We start from the raw sequence: 16,873 nt of genomic DNA on the forward strand, positions 1-16,873 counted from the left end.
AGTGCAGGTGGGTGCACCCATAGATACTCAGTATACACGTAGATGGCGCCTCTGGGCTTGTGAGATGCGTCGCCGCCGCCACCATCTTGGAGAGGGGTGCTCCGCCGACTGATCCCAGGTGAACACGCGGTCGAGACGACAACGAGGACGAGTGTTTTGCAGCTTTTGACGTGTCAATAAAAGAAATGAAAAAAACAAAACAAGGAACGACGTCTCACAGAAGAGGTTTTACTTTTATGTATTATTATATATGTTGTATATATATTATTATATTACTTTATAGTAGGCCTAATAGTATCATGTAATGTCATTATATACATTATCTATGTATGTGTATAAATATTATACATATATATATATATATATATATATATATATAATCCATCCATCATACCGCGTATCCTGTTCAGGGTCTCAGAGGGGCTGGAGCCTATCCCAGCTGTCATTGGGCGAAAGGCGGGGTACACTCTGGACTGATCGCCTGTCAATCACAGGCCTGACACACAGACCAACTTTCGCACTGACACTCACACCTACGGGCAATTTAGAGTCACCAGTGGACAGCATCTATGTGTATACATCTATGGGTGCACCTGTTGGACTACCTGAGGTAACTTCGACGGACCGCCTGGACTTCTTAAAGGGACAGTACACCAAACTCTACACCTAAACAGCCATCAGTTTGTTTGAGTCTCACCTGGAAAGACATTGCCTCCTCTCCACAAGCTCCGCCCACTGTAGGCTCACAGGTGTTCATTACCTCTGTCATCTCAGCCAATCAGAGGGCAGAGACAGCAGGAGACAGGAAGCTGAGTGGAGGCAAAAATAAGATCACCAAAATAAAAGACTCCTGAAACACAGACAGAAATAAAACAAGAAAATAACCAAACATGTTTTTTGATTGGCTGAGGAGGAACAACCAGGAAGCATCGCGAGGTTTGAAATGTGGACTTCCCCTTTAATCACCTCCAACCAGTGAGGAGAGGTTCTGCCAGATTCTGGATTATTTCAAAGAGCCTGCATTTTTTGATCCTCTGACCTCTGACCTCTGTGGGTGGACTCAAACCAGAGATTGGCCCAATCCCAATCTCCAGACTCACAGACTCTGAGGCGCGTTCCTGGTGAGTGTGTGAGTGCTGTGCTGCTGTTGGATCAGAGTGTGTGAGGGCTTTCCATGAGTCCGCGTGTCTGCAGACTTTCCTGTAGGACTTACCCAGGGTTCATAGCGAACTTGGTGATGTATACAAACGTGATTGTCCAGCCCCCTCACTAAATGTAAACAAATGTTCGTACGTTGAAGTCGTTTTCAATAAAGTTTGAACAAAAGAAAGTAAATGTAAACAAAGCGAGCGTGGACGGTGGCGGGACATCAAATACGTTTATCTGTAAAAACATTGTTAAAGTATGTAAACACTGTGAGACACACACACACACATGCTGCAGGTCGGCTTTTGTTCCTTTTAGGTTGAATGGCTCATCTGGTTACCAGGCAACGTGTGATGTCATAATCGTGTGTCCCATTCCTCATTTATAAGCACTTCTCAAACGCTCACAGACTCACTGCACGCCTGACGCCATTAAAGTCCGTGAGGGTTCAGTGCTCAGGCTTTCGGGGGTAGAGTGGGCCTCTGAAGGCAGTGTGAGGTCACTTCCTGTTTCAAAACTCTGCAGTGATCTGGTTTGATCCTGCTCAGACTCTGCAGTCAAATCCATGGAAATGAGCCCAGTCTGCCCCAGGTGCATGCTGGGATACATGACATCATCCTGCTGTGCTCTCTGAACAGGTGGAGGTAAACCTGAGCCGAGCTGCAGAACATACACGTTACATACAGGTTCTTCACGGGGTGGCAGGGCGGACCTGCCGAGGTCTCAGGGGGTCCTGACAGAATAAGAGCTTCTGAGAAAAGTACCTGCTGTAACATACCTCTTGGCAGAAAACCCGCGTTCTTCGAGAAGGTTCCCAACATGGTTCTTGTAAGACTCCAGGAGGCTTTAAGAGTTTAGTGCTCACTGCTGTTGGGTTCCAGGTTCTTTACAGACTTCTTTATCTAGAGCCCCTGGGTTCACTTAGGAGATGTCAGCCATTGTTCACAGGGTTCCAATGTCCTTGGATCTAATAATTGTTCGGACGTTCTTGAGGAGGTTCTCAGGTGTTTAAGACTTTCAACAATGTTTGAAGTGTTTTGTTTCTTTTCAATGTTTCCTAAGAGGGTTCCAGATGGTCTCTGCACTTCTTAAAAGTCTTTAATAATTTCTCACTGTCCTGGAGTTTAATAACAAAATCTTATGGGTTCTTAACAGGTTCTAAGTAGAGTTCTTTCTGATAGACCTCTAAGGTGATTGATTGGACTGTTAAGAAGGGTTCTGATGTTCTTGACATAGTCTCATGGGTTCCTTAAAATTGATCAGGTGTTTGCTCAGGTTCTTAAGATGTTTTCAGAGGTTCCTTGTTGCAGCAGCCCTGGGTTTAGTTCTGGTTCTCAGAAGAATAGTCAAAGTAGTCGTCTTTGGGGTTTGTGAGAGGGTTACAGGGATCTGGAAAGGGCTTTGAGGGACTCCTTCGGAAGTTTTGGATGAATGGAGGACCAGCAGTCCTTTAGAACACGTCGCCCTGGAGCACCAGGGGGGTTTGAAATGTTTTAGGGTTCTTTTACAGTCCTAAATATGTTTTGTTTCACCCAACGTCACAGTCGGACTAAGGCTGATTAATTTGGGAAGAGAAACACGAAAAGTTTGGACCAATGAGACAAGATGAGATCAGTAAGATAAAACTTTGGAAACTTGTGTTGAACTGAATAATTCAACACCTTCAACCTCTTTGTTCCACTGGAGGAACAGACCCTGAACACATCATCGCTGACCGACATAGATTAAAACAGATTTATGAGACTTTACGCGCTGAACAAAGAAGTGATCATGTGATCAAACTGACACCATGCAGATTTACATCACAAACATCAAAACATCTCATAATGAGTCAAAGACACATCAAGTGATGAAGAGGAGTAGACCCACCTGATGAAGATGATGATGAAGAAAGTAACACTAATGTCTCAGCGTAACTCTGTGAAGCTTGTTCAGACGTCTGCTCTCACTTTCAACTCAGGTGTCTCTTTCTGTCTGCGTGTGTGTGTGTGTGTGTGTGAGTGTGTGTGAGTGTGTGAGTGTGTGTGTGTATGTGTGTGTGAGTGAGTGTGTGTGTGTGTGTGTGTGTGTGTGTGTGTATTTGCATGTCGTCCTGATTTGACCCTCCCTGTTTTGGTTTCTGAACGTCGTCAGCTTTAAGAATCTATTTATTTCCTGCTGTGTTTTTGATCGTCAGTCTGTATTTATGACGTCAGGCGACTCTTAGCTCCGCCCCCTCTGACCGTATCAGCCTCCTCCATCTATTATTTACCACAGCTGCATCGATTATTAACAGCTGATGATCGATCGAGTTACGAATGAAAGGACGGGGAGAGGAGGAGGTGGAGGAGAAGAAGAGGAGTAGAAGATGAGACAGATGCTGCAGTCTCAGACAGGAAGTGAGAAGAGGAGGAGGAGGAGAGGAGGAGGAGAGGAGGAGGAGAGGAGGAGTTTCTAGTGTGATTGATGATGCAGTCGACAGGAAGTGAAAGTAAAAACCAGCTGTCTCTGAAGATGCTCTGAGACTCTCCGACTGTCCAGACCTCCAGACCAGGATCAAGTCCAGGATCAAGTCTAGGATCCAGACCAGGATCAAGTCCAGGATCAAGTCTAGGATCCAGACCAGGATCAAGTCCCGGATCCAGACCAGGATCCGGACCAGGATCCAGCCCAGGATTCAGACGGACCCTGAAAATGATGATGTGGTTTTCCGGTGTGACCAGCAGAGGGCAGCAGAGCAGCAGAGGTCAGATCAGCTGTTTCCTGTTTCTGCAGAATCTGTTTGTTATCAAAGTAAACAATAATATTATTTATACAACAGAAACTGAGTGTTAACTTCAGATTATTAATAAACAAAATACAAGTTCACATTTTAATATTCATTTAAACTGCTGGATCCCTGAAGTCAGACAGACAGGCAGACACACAGAGACAGACAGACAGACAGATAGAAGTGGCTCCTCCTCATCGGCTGTGTAGCCCCGCCCCCCGGTCTGCCACCTCGCAGGATCGGGTGACGGAGAGATGAGAGGTAGGACGGAGCTGCCGTTTAAACTGTAAAACTTGTCTTTCATGTCGAGTGTTTTATTGTGAAGGATAATTCTTTCTGCTGCTGTGAAAGCTGCTCAGCTGATGATGACCGGATGTGATCGGTTTGTGTTTATCGACCAAGTAAACGTTCGATCTGTTTGTCTGATTACCTGTGATGTTCCACTGCGCAGGAAACTGATCTAACATGATACTGTCCAAAGAAAAGAACCTTTTAATGAAGTGAAACATGTTCTCAGAGTTTATATCAGAACGTGTCCTGTCACGTTCTCCATGTTCTCATATCACAGCAATAATCGCAGGGTTAATGATTATCTGCAGAACCTCTGATTTATGCTCCAGAATAATGTCAGGCTGTAAATCAACATTTGTTCTTTTAATGTCCCGTTTTTAATTATGTGAAAAGGAACCTCTAAGATCATGTTCTCATCTCAGATATCAGAACTCTGGTTCTCCATCTGTGCACTGACTTTATTATGAAACAAAGAACACGAACATTCAATAAAGTTGGACTTGAATGTTTAGCAGGAAGTGTCGAGGAGAACCGGGATGGAGAGAAGAGGAGACTCCCGAAACTGAAGAACCCGGCAAAGATTTGGAAGAACCTTAGACAGCAGAACCACATCCACAATACAGGTCAGAACCATAAAAACGTCGTCAGGTCACCATCAGAGCATCGTCAGGTCAGAACCATCAGAACGTCGTCAGGTCAGAACCGTCAGAGCGTCCTCAGGTCAGAACCGTCAGAGCGTCCTCAGGTCAGAACCGTCAGAGCATCGTCAGGTCAGAACCGTCAGAGCGTCCTCAGGTCAGAACCATCAGAGCATCGTCAGGTCAGAACCGTCAGAGCGTCCTCAGGTCAGAACCGTCAGAGCGTCCTCAGGTCAGAACCGTCAGAGCGTCGTCAGGTCAGAACCGTCAGAGCGTCCTCAGGTCAGAACCGTCAGAGCGTCCTCAGGTCAGAACCGTCAGAGCGTCCTCAGGTCAGAACCATCAGAGCGTCGTCAGGTCAGAACCATCAGAGCGTTGTCAGGTCAGAACCATCAGAACGTCCTCAGGTCAGAACCATCAGAGCGTCGTCAGGTCAGAACCATCAGAGCGTCGTCAGGTCAGAACCATCAGAGCGTCCTCAGGTCAGAACCATCAGAACGTCCTCAGGTCAGAACCCTCAGAACGTCCTCAGGTCAGAACCATCAGAGCGTCCTCAGGTCAGAACCATCAGAGCGTCCTCAGGTCAGAACCATCAGAACGTCCTCAGGTCAGAACCCTCAGAACGTCCTCAGGTCAGAACCATCAGAGCGTCCTCAGGTCAGAACCGTCAGAGCGTCCTCAGGTCAGAACCATCAGAGCGTCGTCAGGTCAGAACCCTCAGAACGTCCTCAGGTCAGAACCGTCAGAGCGTCCTCAGGTCAGAACCATCAGAGCGTCCTCAGGTCAGAACCATCAGAGCGTCCTCAGGTCAGAACCATCAGAGCGTTGTCAGGTCAGAACCATCAGAATGTCCTCAGGTCAGAACCATCAGAACCTCAGGTCAGAACCATCAGAACGTCCTCAGGTCAGAACCATCAGAGCGTCAGGTCAGAACCATCAGAACGTCAGGTCAGAACCATCAGAACCTCAGGTCAGAACCATCAGAGCGTCAGGTCAGAACCATCAGAGCGTCAGGTCAGAACCATCAGAACCTCAGGTCAGAACCATCAGAGCGTCAGGTCAGAACCATCAGAACGTCAGGTCAGAACCATCAGAGCGTTGTCAGGTCAGAACCATCAGAATGTCCTCAGGTCAGAACCATCAGAGCGTCAGGTCAGAACCATCAGAACGTCAGGTCAGAACCATCAGAACCTCAGGTCAGAACCATCAGAGCGTCAGGTCAGAACCATCAGAGCGTCAGGTCAGAACCATCAGAACCTCAGGTCAGAACCATCAGAGCGTCAGGTCAGAACCATCAGAACGTCAGGTCAGAACCATCAGAGCGTCAGGTCAGAACCATCAGAACGTCAGGTCAGAACCATCAGAGCGTCAGGTCAGAACCATCAGAACGTCAGGTAGAACAAAGAACCATTTATTTTGACCTGGTCGTTGGTAGTTTGTGTTCCTGGGTCTGTGGTGTCGGAGGTTTGAGGAACAGATCGCTGTTAAGGCAAAGGTTCTGTTTCGCAGTGGATGAGGATGGCTGTGGTGGGGCTGTGCAGCAGGAGCAGAAGGAGGAGCAGTTGGAGGAGGTCAGCAGGAGGCTGATCTTCAGGGAGGAGCAGCTGTTCAGTCAGGACTCACCCAGTGAGGAGGAGGAGGAGGACCAGCTGCAGAGAGACGTGGAGGCTCTCAGACTGCAGATATGGACGGCCGTCCACAACACATTCACTGCCTCCTATACCTCCTCCACTGGGGAGCTTGAGGTCCTGAGGAGTGCTGTCGTCTCTATCCAGCAGCAGGAGGAGCAGGACCGACGCTGGATGGGCTGCCATGAGGGCAGAGTCCCGGTGTGGCGTCCTCAGAAGTGTCTCAGCGCTCACAACAGACTCCTGCAGAACATGGTGGAGTCCAGACTGATGAAGGCTGCTGAGGAAGACTCAGACGGAGCTGATGGACTGTCGTCTCCTCTGAAGAGGGAGGTGGGTCACACACAAGAACAACAGTAACAGATTGAAAGAGACAAAGCAGAGATAACACAAATCTTTGTACTATCTCTAATACACCTGTGCAGGTGTGTCGTGTGGGGCGGTGTGTGAAGGAGGACCTGCTTACGGTGGTGAGGATAGTGCAGAACTGTTACCCCCCTCAGATGGACATACTCAATCTTTATGCTGGACTCTACCATCAGAGTTTCTCTGCTCGACTGAGCCAACTCACAGCTTCTGGAAGCCTGGAAACAGACGACTGCAGCTACCTGCTGTTCTGGATCAACCACTGCTATCCACAGTGAGTCAACAACAAGGTGTTAATGTGCCATGACAGTGTTGATGCAGGGAGATTATGAGGTCTGTCAAGGTTTAGGTTTTAAACAAATGGTTGAGGACCCAGATGCAGACTCATATAAGATGATCTTTATTTAAACAAAAAGGCAAAACAACTGGCTTACTGATTTGACGAGTCCAAGGTGGGCAGGCAAACAAAATCCAAACAAAAAGGTCCAACAAAACAGGCAATCAATAATCCAAATAAATCAGAAGGTGGAAAAACCACAGAAGGAACAACAAAGAAAATCCACTCAGGGAACACTGAGAATAACACGATGGCTGCACATGGACAGACGACAACGAACTAGCACCGGGACATGGGCAGACAAAGACTCAATACACTGGGGAGGTAAAACTAATCGGGCACAGGTGAGACAATCAAGGGAGCAGGTGAAAACAATAAGGGCAGGGCACATAATCCAACAGGCGGGAAAACACACAAAGGCAGGAAGTAACAAGACAAAACATACATGGGGCAAGAACTACAAAATAAAACAGGAAACACTAAAAACCAAACTCAGGTCAGTAACACTGTACGCTTCCTGAACACATTAGCATGACAGGAGGTGTGCACACTTATTAAATCAGTGTTAGTCAGATGCAGCAGCATGTAAACATGAGCTGGGGTTCACAGATCTGGAGTCAGTTTGAAGTGTAATCTCCGTTTGTTTCCAGTGAAATATTAAAACATGAAGATCTGGAGGGGAAGATAAAGACGGCCTGTCTGGGTTCACTGCTTCAACCCAACCACTTGGACCGGCTGGAGGACCAGTACCTGACCCACAAAGAGGTAAAGACCGGTCCTCTTTAATGTTGTCTGTTTGTTTAGTGCCCCTCATTAACAAACCCAGCAGGATAACCAAAGACAGTGCTACTCTTATTGATAATATTTTTACCAATGATCGTCACCAAGCAACTAGTGGATTGCTTTTAATCCGCGATCATCTTCCTGTTTTTGTGATCTTACATAATTGAAATGTTCAGTTGGTGGAAGGGAGACGTCCCGCAAACCAGTCAGATCAAGAACACCAGAAAGACTTGAAGCCTTGAAGATGGACCTTACAAATGAAAGCTGGGACGAGGTGTATGTTGACGACACAAATCAGGCTTATGATGCATTTTTGTTTATATTTTTAGAGTTATATAATAAACACTGTCCTATTAGAAAGTGCAGGGTGAAAGATAACTATAACAGCCATGGACGACCAAAGGTCTGCAGAGGGCGTTCAAAAAGAAAAAATTACTTTATAAGAAATATTTCAAACCAGTGAAAGTGAAGGAAAATATAAGTTGTATAAGAATAAACTGATTTCCATTATGAGATTAGAGAAGAAGGAATACTACAATAAATATTAGAGGAAAGTACAAATAACATTCAAAGAACCTGGAAAGAAATCAATCACATCATTCAGAACAGATGTTATTTCTTAAACAGCTCTGATGTTACAGTGTACCATTTATAAAACTGTTGGTTTGTGGGTGTAGGCACTAATCTGACACAATTAAAATTAACAAAGCTGCTGAGCCCGATGACAAAGATTTGTTTAATAATATGATTAATAGTAATATCAGTTCCCTGTTCCTTTGTGGGGTAAATTAAACTGATGTAACTGAAATGGTAAGAAAGATCAGCTTATATTAGGGGCGGCTGTGGCTCAGTGGTAGAGTCGGTCGTCCTTCAATCGGAAGGTCGGAGGTTTGATCCCCAGCTCCCTCAGGCTACATGTCGAAGTGTCCTTGGGCAACACACTGAACCCCAAATTGCTCCCAGTGGCATAGCCAACGGTGTGTGAATGTGATAACTGGTTGACAGTTGGGCACTTTACGTAGCAGCCATCAGTGTGTGAATGTGACATATAGTGTAAAAGCAGCTTTGGGCAAAGCGCTATATAAGTACAGTCCATTTGATGTGGTGATTATTAAAGAAGTTATTGATTATATTGTTAAACCTCTAACCTATGTATGCATGAAATTAACCAAGGTGATTCAATATTGAAAAATGGAGATAAGCACCACATGGATCCCTTCTTCCTCAATTTTCAAAAATATTAGAGAAATTATTTGTAAATCAGTTGGATCTCTTCATTGATATATATAGATTATTGAGTGAACAACAGTATGGAGAAATATGGGACAAGAGGTACAGCTTAGAGCTACTTAGAAAACAGACAGCAGTGTGTGCAAAGTAATAATACCATGTCTGGATTCAGGAAGATCACCTGTGGAGTACCCCAGGGATCAGTGATTGGTCCAAAACTTTTCATACTTTACATTTATGATATTTGCAAAGTTACTGATTTGTTACAATTTGTCATTTTTGCAGATTTTATTTTTCTCTGGGGGAAATTGAAAGGAACTTTTGTTTGTTATTGAAATGGAGCTAGAATTCCTCAAAACTTGTTCGATGTGAATAAATATTAAGATAACTAAATTTAGGGTTTTTGGAAATCAAAAACAAATTGATGGGGATATTATATAAAAAATCTGTGATGTTGAAATTGAAAGAGTTTATGAGACAAAATTCTTAGGGGTTGTGATTGATCATAAACTAACATGGAAACAACATATTGACTATATCAAAAGAAAAATATCAAAGTCAATAGAATCCTGCAAAGATCCAGAGGTGTATTAAATCATAAGGCCTTGTATATAATCTGTTGCTCACTCATACTGCCGTACATATCTCACTGTGCAGAATTGTGGGGATCCTTTAAAACGACTACAAATTCAGTAGTCTTGCTACAGAATAGAGCCATACGTATTATTAATAAAGCTGGTTATTCTGATCACACTAATCCACCGTTTATAAATTCCCATGCTATGAAATTAAAGGATTTGGTATATTATAAAATAATGCAGATCATGTTCCGAGCTAAATCAAAGTCACTCCCAGACTGTGTACAAAAGTGTGTTAGAACACATGAGAGCAGATGTGATCTGAGAGGTGTTTGTAAGTTTACTGTACAAAAAGCTAAAAAGAAATTAAAAGATGTATTTCTGTTGTTGGGGTTAAATTGTGGAACGATCCTGATATCAATTTAAAAATGTGTAACTCACTTTTGGTTTTCAAAAGAATAGTTTGCAATGCTATTTTTAAGGGTTACAAGTGTGAATGATTGAATTATTTTATTTCTGTCGTGTAGCTTAAATTGATAATCATGTAGGAAAGGTCGTATATGAGCCTTTTCGGTCACTACCTAACACATGGATGTGAGTGTATTTATACTGTTTATATTGCTTATGTTTGTATATCGTGTGATGACTGAAAACCACCACTACTACTAACTGTAAGAATAATGTTATTGTATATTTATTATATGTGTCTTACATTCATTTATGTATTTATATATTTATGTTTTTTCTATTATTATTCAGGACAAAGTGAAGCTGTGGCTGAACACAGCGCTGAGGAAAGAAGAGGAGAGCTGGCTGAGCGGCAAAACACCTGAACTCATCGACCAATACTGCTTCAGTCCTCTGGCTATAGATGTCATACAGGTGAGTCTGAACAGGTGAGCTCCCTGACTGTTTGTGTTTCCAGGTGTTAGACGGCGCCCTGACTGTTTGTGTTTCAGGTGTTAGACGGCGCCCTGACTGTTTGTGTTTCAGGTGTTAGACGGCGCCCTGACTGTTTGTGTTTCAGGTGTTAGACGGCACCCTGACTGTTTGTGTTTCCAGGTGTTAGACGGCTCACTGAGTGTTTGTGTTTCCAGGTGTTAGACGGCGCCCTGACTGTTTGTGTTTCAGGTGTTAGACGGCACCCTGACTGTTTGTGTTTCCAGGTGTTAGACGGCTCACTGAGTGTTTGTGTTTCCAGGTGTTAGACAGCTCCCTGAGTCGTTGTGTTTCAGGTGTTAGACGGCTCCCTGAGTCTTTGTGTTTCCAGGTGTTAGACAGCTTCCTGAGTCTTTGTGTTTCAGGTGTTAGACAGCTCCCTGACTGTTTGTGTTTCCAGGTGTTAGACAGCTCCCTGAGTCTTTGTGTTTCAGGTGTTAGACGGCTCCCTGACTGTTTGTGTTTCAGGTGTTAGACAGCGCCCTGACTGTTTGTGTTTCAGGTGTTAGACGGCTCCCTGACTGTTTGTGTTTCAGGTGTTAGACGGCACCCTGACTGTTTGTGTTTCCAGGTGTTAGACGGCTCCCTGACTGTTTGTGTTTCCAGGTGTTAGACAGCTCCCTGAGTCTTTGTGTTTCAGGTGTTAGACGGCTCCCTGAGTCTTTGTGTTTCCAGGTGTTAGATGGCTCCCTGACTGAGTTCAGCTGTGTGGTTGGAGAGCAGATAAAAGTTCAGAGGATCACAGCTCACCTAGAGAGCTTCCTCAGCAGGTAGGCCACGCCCACTGAACACATGAATATTAATGAGGGTGTTGGGGTAGAGGTTAAACAGGTGTGTAATTTGGTAATGACGCAGAGTGTTTTTCAGGTATAAGAGGTGTGTGGAGGAGTTTGTGAAGGGAGACCACAGAAACGTCCACTCAGTGATCAAAGCTCAGCTGGTCTGTGAGCAGCAGTTCAGGTACGTCTACCTGCTAAATATTAAACACACCTGTCATACCTGCATGTAAAAAACCTTAGAAGGTTTAAACTCTGAGTTTATTAGTATTTATTGGCGACTCCCTGTTCTAAAGCATTGTGGGAAATGTAGGGTAGGAAAAGTGAGTTCTGATTGGACACAGTGTTTTCAACTCGGCTCCTGATTGGCTCTCTGTGACTGTCCTCAGGGATTACATCACCGGTCAAACAGGAATTCTGATGGAGCAGCAGAGACACCGCTGTCTGGACACACTGACTGCCCTGAAGGATTGTGGGTACAGGTGTCTCACCTGTCCCAGTCGCGTACAGCTGAAGGTACAAATGCTGTGTGTACTGATAGCACTGCGATACCTGTGAGGCTGATGCTGTTCATGTTCCCCTGAGGATGAACTGTAATAACTTTGGTCGTCCTCTGACCTTTCAACTAGCGCCATCATCAGGTCAATGTGTTATTGTATCTGATGCCACATAGCTGCAGGACTAATGCCATCATCATCCCATCAGTCCCAGCTGCCTACGGCTAATTAGCTCATGTAGCATGCTAATGGACACAAACATGGTATACACCATCTGATTAGCATTATAAGTGTTAGCTTGTTAGTATGCTAACATGCTGAACTGAGATGTTGAACATAGGCTGTGTTCGAAATGCCATACTATATACTGCATGCTACACGCTACATACTACATACTATATACTGCATGCTACACGCTACATACTACATACTATATACTGCATGCTACACGCTACATACTACATACTATATACTGCATGCTACATGCTACATGCCACATACTATATACTGCGTTCGGTGGTGGTCTGTAGTACGGAGCTGTTCACATGTATTTTGCAGTATGTTGCGCTAGGTTCCAGGTGCCAGTTTCCGGTTTTGGAAAGCGGAAGTAAACAACAGCCCGCAAATAGCAAAAAGCTACTTCTTTAGCTATAGCGCCTCCTTCTGCTCTTCTGCTGCCGTCTGCCATTTCGACTGGTGTTGTGATGTTCCAGCGCTTTGCATTGTGGGATACAGTAGGCAAGGTGGACTGGTCCGATGCATACTGGAGATTTTTTCAGAATCAGTACGACATCTGGGTGTTTTTGGCGTACCGCACATTTAGCTTTTGTTACATACTGCATACTACATTTAGGCCACATCAGGACGTGCTGCTAGGATAATATTGTATTTGGAACACAGCCATAGCGTAGCATAGCATATCAGCATTTAACACTGTTATTGTGAGTGTTAGCATGCTAGCACCTTCAACTGAGATGAGAAACATCAGTATCTTGACATCAGTTTGAGCATGTTAGCATGCTGCTCAGTCTGCAGATCTCTAAGAGAATCCTCCACCTCAGCAGTCCAACCAGGAAGCACCCACCACACAACCAGCCTGGGACACCATCAGGGTGTGGAATCCACTAGTGTTTACGTATCTGCTCCTCACAGGTGATTGCTCTGCTTCATCCAGCAGCTATATGTTCTACTGAGGGACAACCCCCTCCTCCTTCAGCCAAGAGGCAGAACCACCCTCATCCACCTGCTCCCCAGACAGCTGTCTTACAGCGCTGCAGAACTCTGTCATCACTGTCTATAAGCAGTAATCAAACATGGCTCCTGTGTTCAGGTGTGTTTCAGTCCACTGTGGACGGAGGGCTGGCTGGACGGGTCACTTCCTGTCGTCGACTCTCTGCTGGACTCTCTGAACCAACAACTGAGCGACCTGAGCGACCTGAAGCCAGCCTGCAGACAAGTGAGACGGGCTGTTCACCTGTCTGTCTGTGTATCTGACTGCCTGTCTGTCTGTCTGCCTGTCTGTCTGTCTGTCTGACTGCCTGTCTGTCTGACTGCCTGTCTGACTGTCTGTCTGTCTTGCCTGTCTGTCTGCCTGTCTGACTGCCTGTCTGTCTGACTGCCTGCCTGCCTGTCTGTCTGTCTTGCCTGTCTGTCTGCCTGTCTGTCTGCCTGCCTGTCTGACTGTCTGTCTGTCTTGCCTGTCTGTCTGCCTGTCTGTCTGCAGGCCCTGCTGTCTGTCCTCCATGAGGACGTGGTCCTGCAGTATGTGAAGAGAACGATGAGGAGCAGGAGCAGGAGCAGAGAGCAGCAGGTGGGCGGAGCTCGACGGATGATTGACGACGCTCAAAAGATCAGTGACTTCTTCAGCCAGGGGGTGAGTCACGTGCACGCTCATGCGCATACACAGTCATTAACGTGCACACTCAGATTCAGGCCAGGTCAGTTTCCTGTGTGTGTGTGTGTGTGTGTGTGTCCTCAGGGCTGCAGGGCGTGTGTGTGGCTGGGTGACGTGCTCTGCGGCCTGGCTGAGATCCTTCGGCTGCAGGACCCTGGAAGTGTTCAGCTGGAGATGGTCAGTCTGTCCAGAAGCTTCCCCGACCTCAGGTACACACACACACCACAGGTACACACACACAGACACTCTGTCTGTCTCTCCCTGTCTGTCTGTCTGACTGTTTCTAACTCTTTAACATCATAGTGACCTTCAGACAGGAAGTCAGGTGTTCACACATTTACCTGTGCACACCTGTCCTTAAAGTCAGCTGACTCCACCTGCATGTGTTCTCATGTTCACACATTGAGTGTGACCTGGATCAGCAGCGTGAGAAACTCCTGGTTGCCCTGGGAGACGGCAGGTGTGGTAGGGTGGGGTTCAGGTGTCACTACTGTGTGAGGTGAATGGAAAAATACTGAGAGGAGTCTGTTCACAGGAACCTGTCTGTCTGCCCCTCAGTGTGTCTGTCTGTCTGTCTGCCCCTCTGTGTGTCTGCCTGTCTGTCTGCCCCTCTGTGTGTCTGCCTGTCTGTCTGCCCCTCTGTGTGTCTGCCTGTCTGTCTGCCCCTCAGTGTGTCTGTCTGTCTGTCTGCCCCTCTGTGTGTCTGCCTGTCTGTGAGTCTGTCTGTCTGTCTGTCTGCCCCTCTGTGTGTCTGTCTGTGTGTCTGTCTGTCTGTCTGTCTGCCCCTCTGTGTGCCTGTCTGTCTGTCTGTCTGTGTGTCTGCCTGTCTGTGAGTCTGTCTGTCTGTCTGTCTGCCCCTCTGTGTGTCTGTCTGTGTGTCTGCCTGTGTGTCTGTCTGTCTGTCTGTCTGTCTGTCTGTCTGCCCCTCTGTGTGTCTGTCTGTGTGTCTGCCTGTGAGTCTGTCTGTCTGTCTGTCTGCCCCTCTGTGTGTCTGTCTGTGTGTCTGCCTGTGTGTCTGTCTGTCTGTCTGTCTGTCTGTCTGTCTGTCTGTCTGCCCCTCTGTGTGCCTGTCTGTCTGTCTGTCTGTGTGCCCCTCTGTGAGTCTGTCTGTCTGTCTGTCTGCCCCTGTGTGTCTGTCCCTCTGTCTGTCTCCCTGCCTGCCTGCCTGTCTGTCTCTCTTTAATCATGTAAACTTTGTGTGTCTGTTTTTCATTTAAAGATGTTTTGTTCATATTGATGATGTAAGCGTCTGCGGTGTGTCCTGTGTTCTGATTGGTTGTTGGAGGCCGTGGTGTCCAAAGGTGTAGAGTTTGATGTTAGAGCTGCTCATCCTCTGCTCTCCGTCCTCTCTCCTCAGTGGCGCTCACGTGTCTGCCTTGCTCTCTCTGAAAGCCGGCCTATCAGCTGCTGACGTTCGCTCCATCAGGCGGAGCGTGGAGGAGAACCGCCTCCTGGATGTCTCCACCAATCAGAGCCCTCCGTTCTTCTCCAAAGTCAAAGTTAAATGGATCAGTAATAAGATCAATCAGATGGGGCTGAAGACCTGAACTCTGTTACTGTGTTAGCATGTTAGCATGTTAGCATTATAGCGGGCTGAATCTATAATCACCATCAGTTAGCATGTTAGCATTATAGCAGGCTAAATCTATAATCACCATCAGTTAGCATATTAGCATTATAGCAGGCTAAATCTATAATCACCATCAGTTAGCATGTTAGCAATATAGCGGGCTGAATCTATAATCACCATCAGTTAGCATGTAAGCATTATAGCAGGCTAAATCTATGATCACCATCAGTTAGCATGTTAGCATTATAGCAGGCTAAATCTATAATCATCACAGTCAGCTCACAGTGTTTAATATTTCTATATTAAAGCTATATTACGCCAGCAGAGGGCACTCATGCTACACGCAACAGAGCAGCTAGTTACTGTGTGTGTTACTACAGGACCGAGGAGCCGTTAATATAGTGTGTTATTAAGACTGTTTCTGCACATGTGCAGCTGGTGAGCTAAGCTGCAGAGCTAACAGAGCTAACAGAGCTAAGAGTGAAACACGTGACGTCTGCCTGCAGAACATGTCAGGATTCATTCTAACCTGATGTAGTCAGACCTCCTCTGTGTGTTTTAATAACAGTCCATCGATGCTTTCTGCTCCCTTAAAGAGCAGCTCACTCATGTTTTCAGACACATTAAATGTTCTGCTTGAAATAATAAATTGTGTCTGATGTTTTCTGTTTATTGATCTTGTAAAAATCCTCCTGAGGCATCTCCTCCTTCTCCCTCATTAAAAATTCAAAAATCTGCATAGGCCCCGCCCACTATGCACATTTCCAACCACTCCGCCCGTCGTGAAAACAAACACGTCTCTGCCATCGTTTAGTGGTGACTTGTTGAAACTGAGCTAGCTTGAAATGTAGTAATTAGCTGTATTAACGTTAACGTTAGCAGTCAGTAGTGAGTTACGATGATGGTTACAGCTGGCTCGCACATCGCTGAAGTGGTTGCCATGGGTTACGCATAATGATGTGCATAGCGTCACCCTGTCCATTAACGGGATTGGCTCCTTAGGTTTGTGACATCTCAAACCTGCCAATCAATATATATGAAAATAGTTTGTCACTGTTCCTTTAATTCAGTTCCTGTGAGTGCTGCTGCCTGCAGTCTGTCTCCTCTCTGCACTGTCCTGATCTCCAGGGTCTCCTGGGTCTCCTGGGTCCTCCTGGAAAATGTTTCATCTCTCTGTGCTCCTTCAAGCAAATCAGGTGGATCACCTGATGAACCTCTCAGAGTTCTTCAACACGCTTCGACAGGGTCTCTGGGAGCGGCTGCAGGCCCTCAGCAGCATGTCGCTCAGTGCTGCAGCTCAGACTTAAAACACAAACAGATGCTCTGCGTGGTTTAGATGCTTCAGGTAACAGGATGCAGATGTTACAAATATGCACAAGGAGAGTCAGTCCAGTGTGTGTGTGTGTGTGTGTGTGTGTGTGTGCACTCTGCTGCCCCCTGCTTCACACGCT

The 16,873-nt window shown here is 46.0% G+C and overlaps 1 protein-coding gene across 5 annotated transcripts; it reads left to right on the forward strand.

Annotated features, from left to right (window-relative positions):
- Positions 1-3,760: 3,760 nt before the first annotated feature.
- tnfaip2a (tumor necrosis factor, alpha-induced protein 2a) lies at positions 3,761-16,061 on the forward strand. Of its 5 annotated transcripts, XM_069657777.1 has the most exons (13): positions 3,761-3,871; positions 4,699-4,809; positions 6,334-6,785; positions 6,878-7,092; positions 7,806-7,920; positions 10,506-10,628; positions 11,361-11,455; positions 11,553-11,645; positions 11,851-11,977; positions 13,289-13,414; positions 13,682-13,831; positions 13,937-14,061; positions 15,210-16,061. In XM_069657777.1, exons 1-13 carry the CDS (start codon positions 3,820-3,822, stop codon positions 15,397-15,399), a joined length of 1,974 nt encoding a protein of 657 aa, XP_069513878.1. In that variant the 5' UTR covers positions 3,761-3,819; the 3' UTR covers positions 15,400-16,061. The 5 variants fall into 5 exon arrangements, with proteins under 5 accessions (XP_069513878.1, XP_069513873.1, XP_069513874.1 ...); XM_069657772.1 differs by having other exon boundaries at positions 13,682-14,061; XM_069657773.1 differs by having other exon boundaries at positions 4,702-4,809; positions 13,682-14,061.
- The last annotated feature ends 812 nt before the right edge of the window (positions 16,062-16,873 follow it).

Source organism: Semicossyphus pulcher, unplaced genomic scaffold (genome assembly GCF_022749685.1).
Source record: "Semicossyphus pulcher isolate SPU_LCO1_2020_fin unplaced genomic scaffold, fSemPul1.0.p SCAF_11, whole genome shotgun sequence".
Lineage (NCBI taxonomy): Eukaryota > Metazoa > Chordata > Actinopteri > Labriformes > Labridae > Semicossyphus > Semicossyphus pulcher.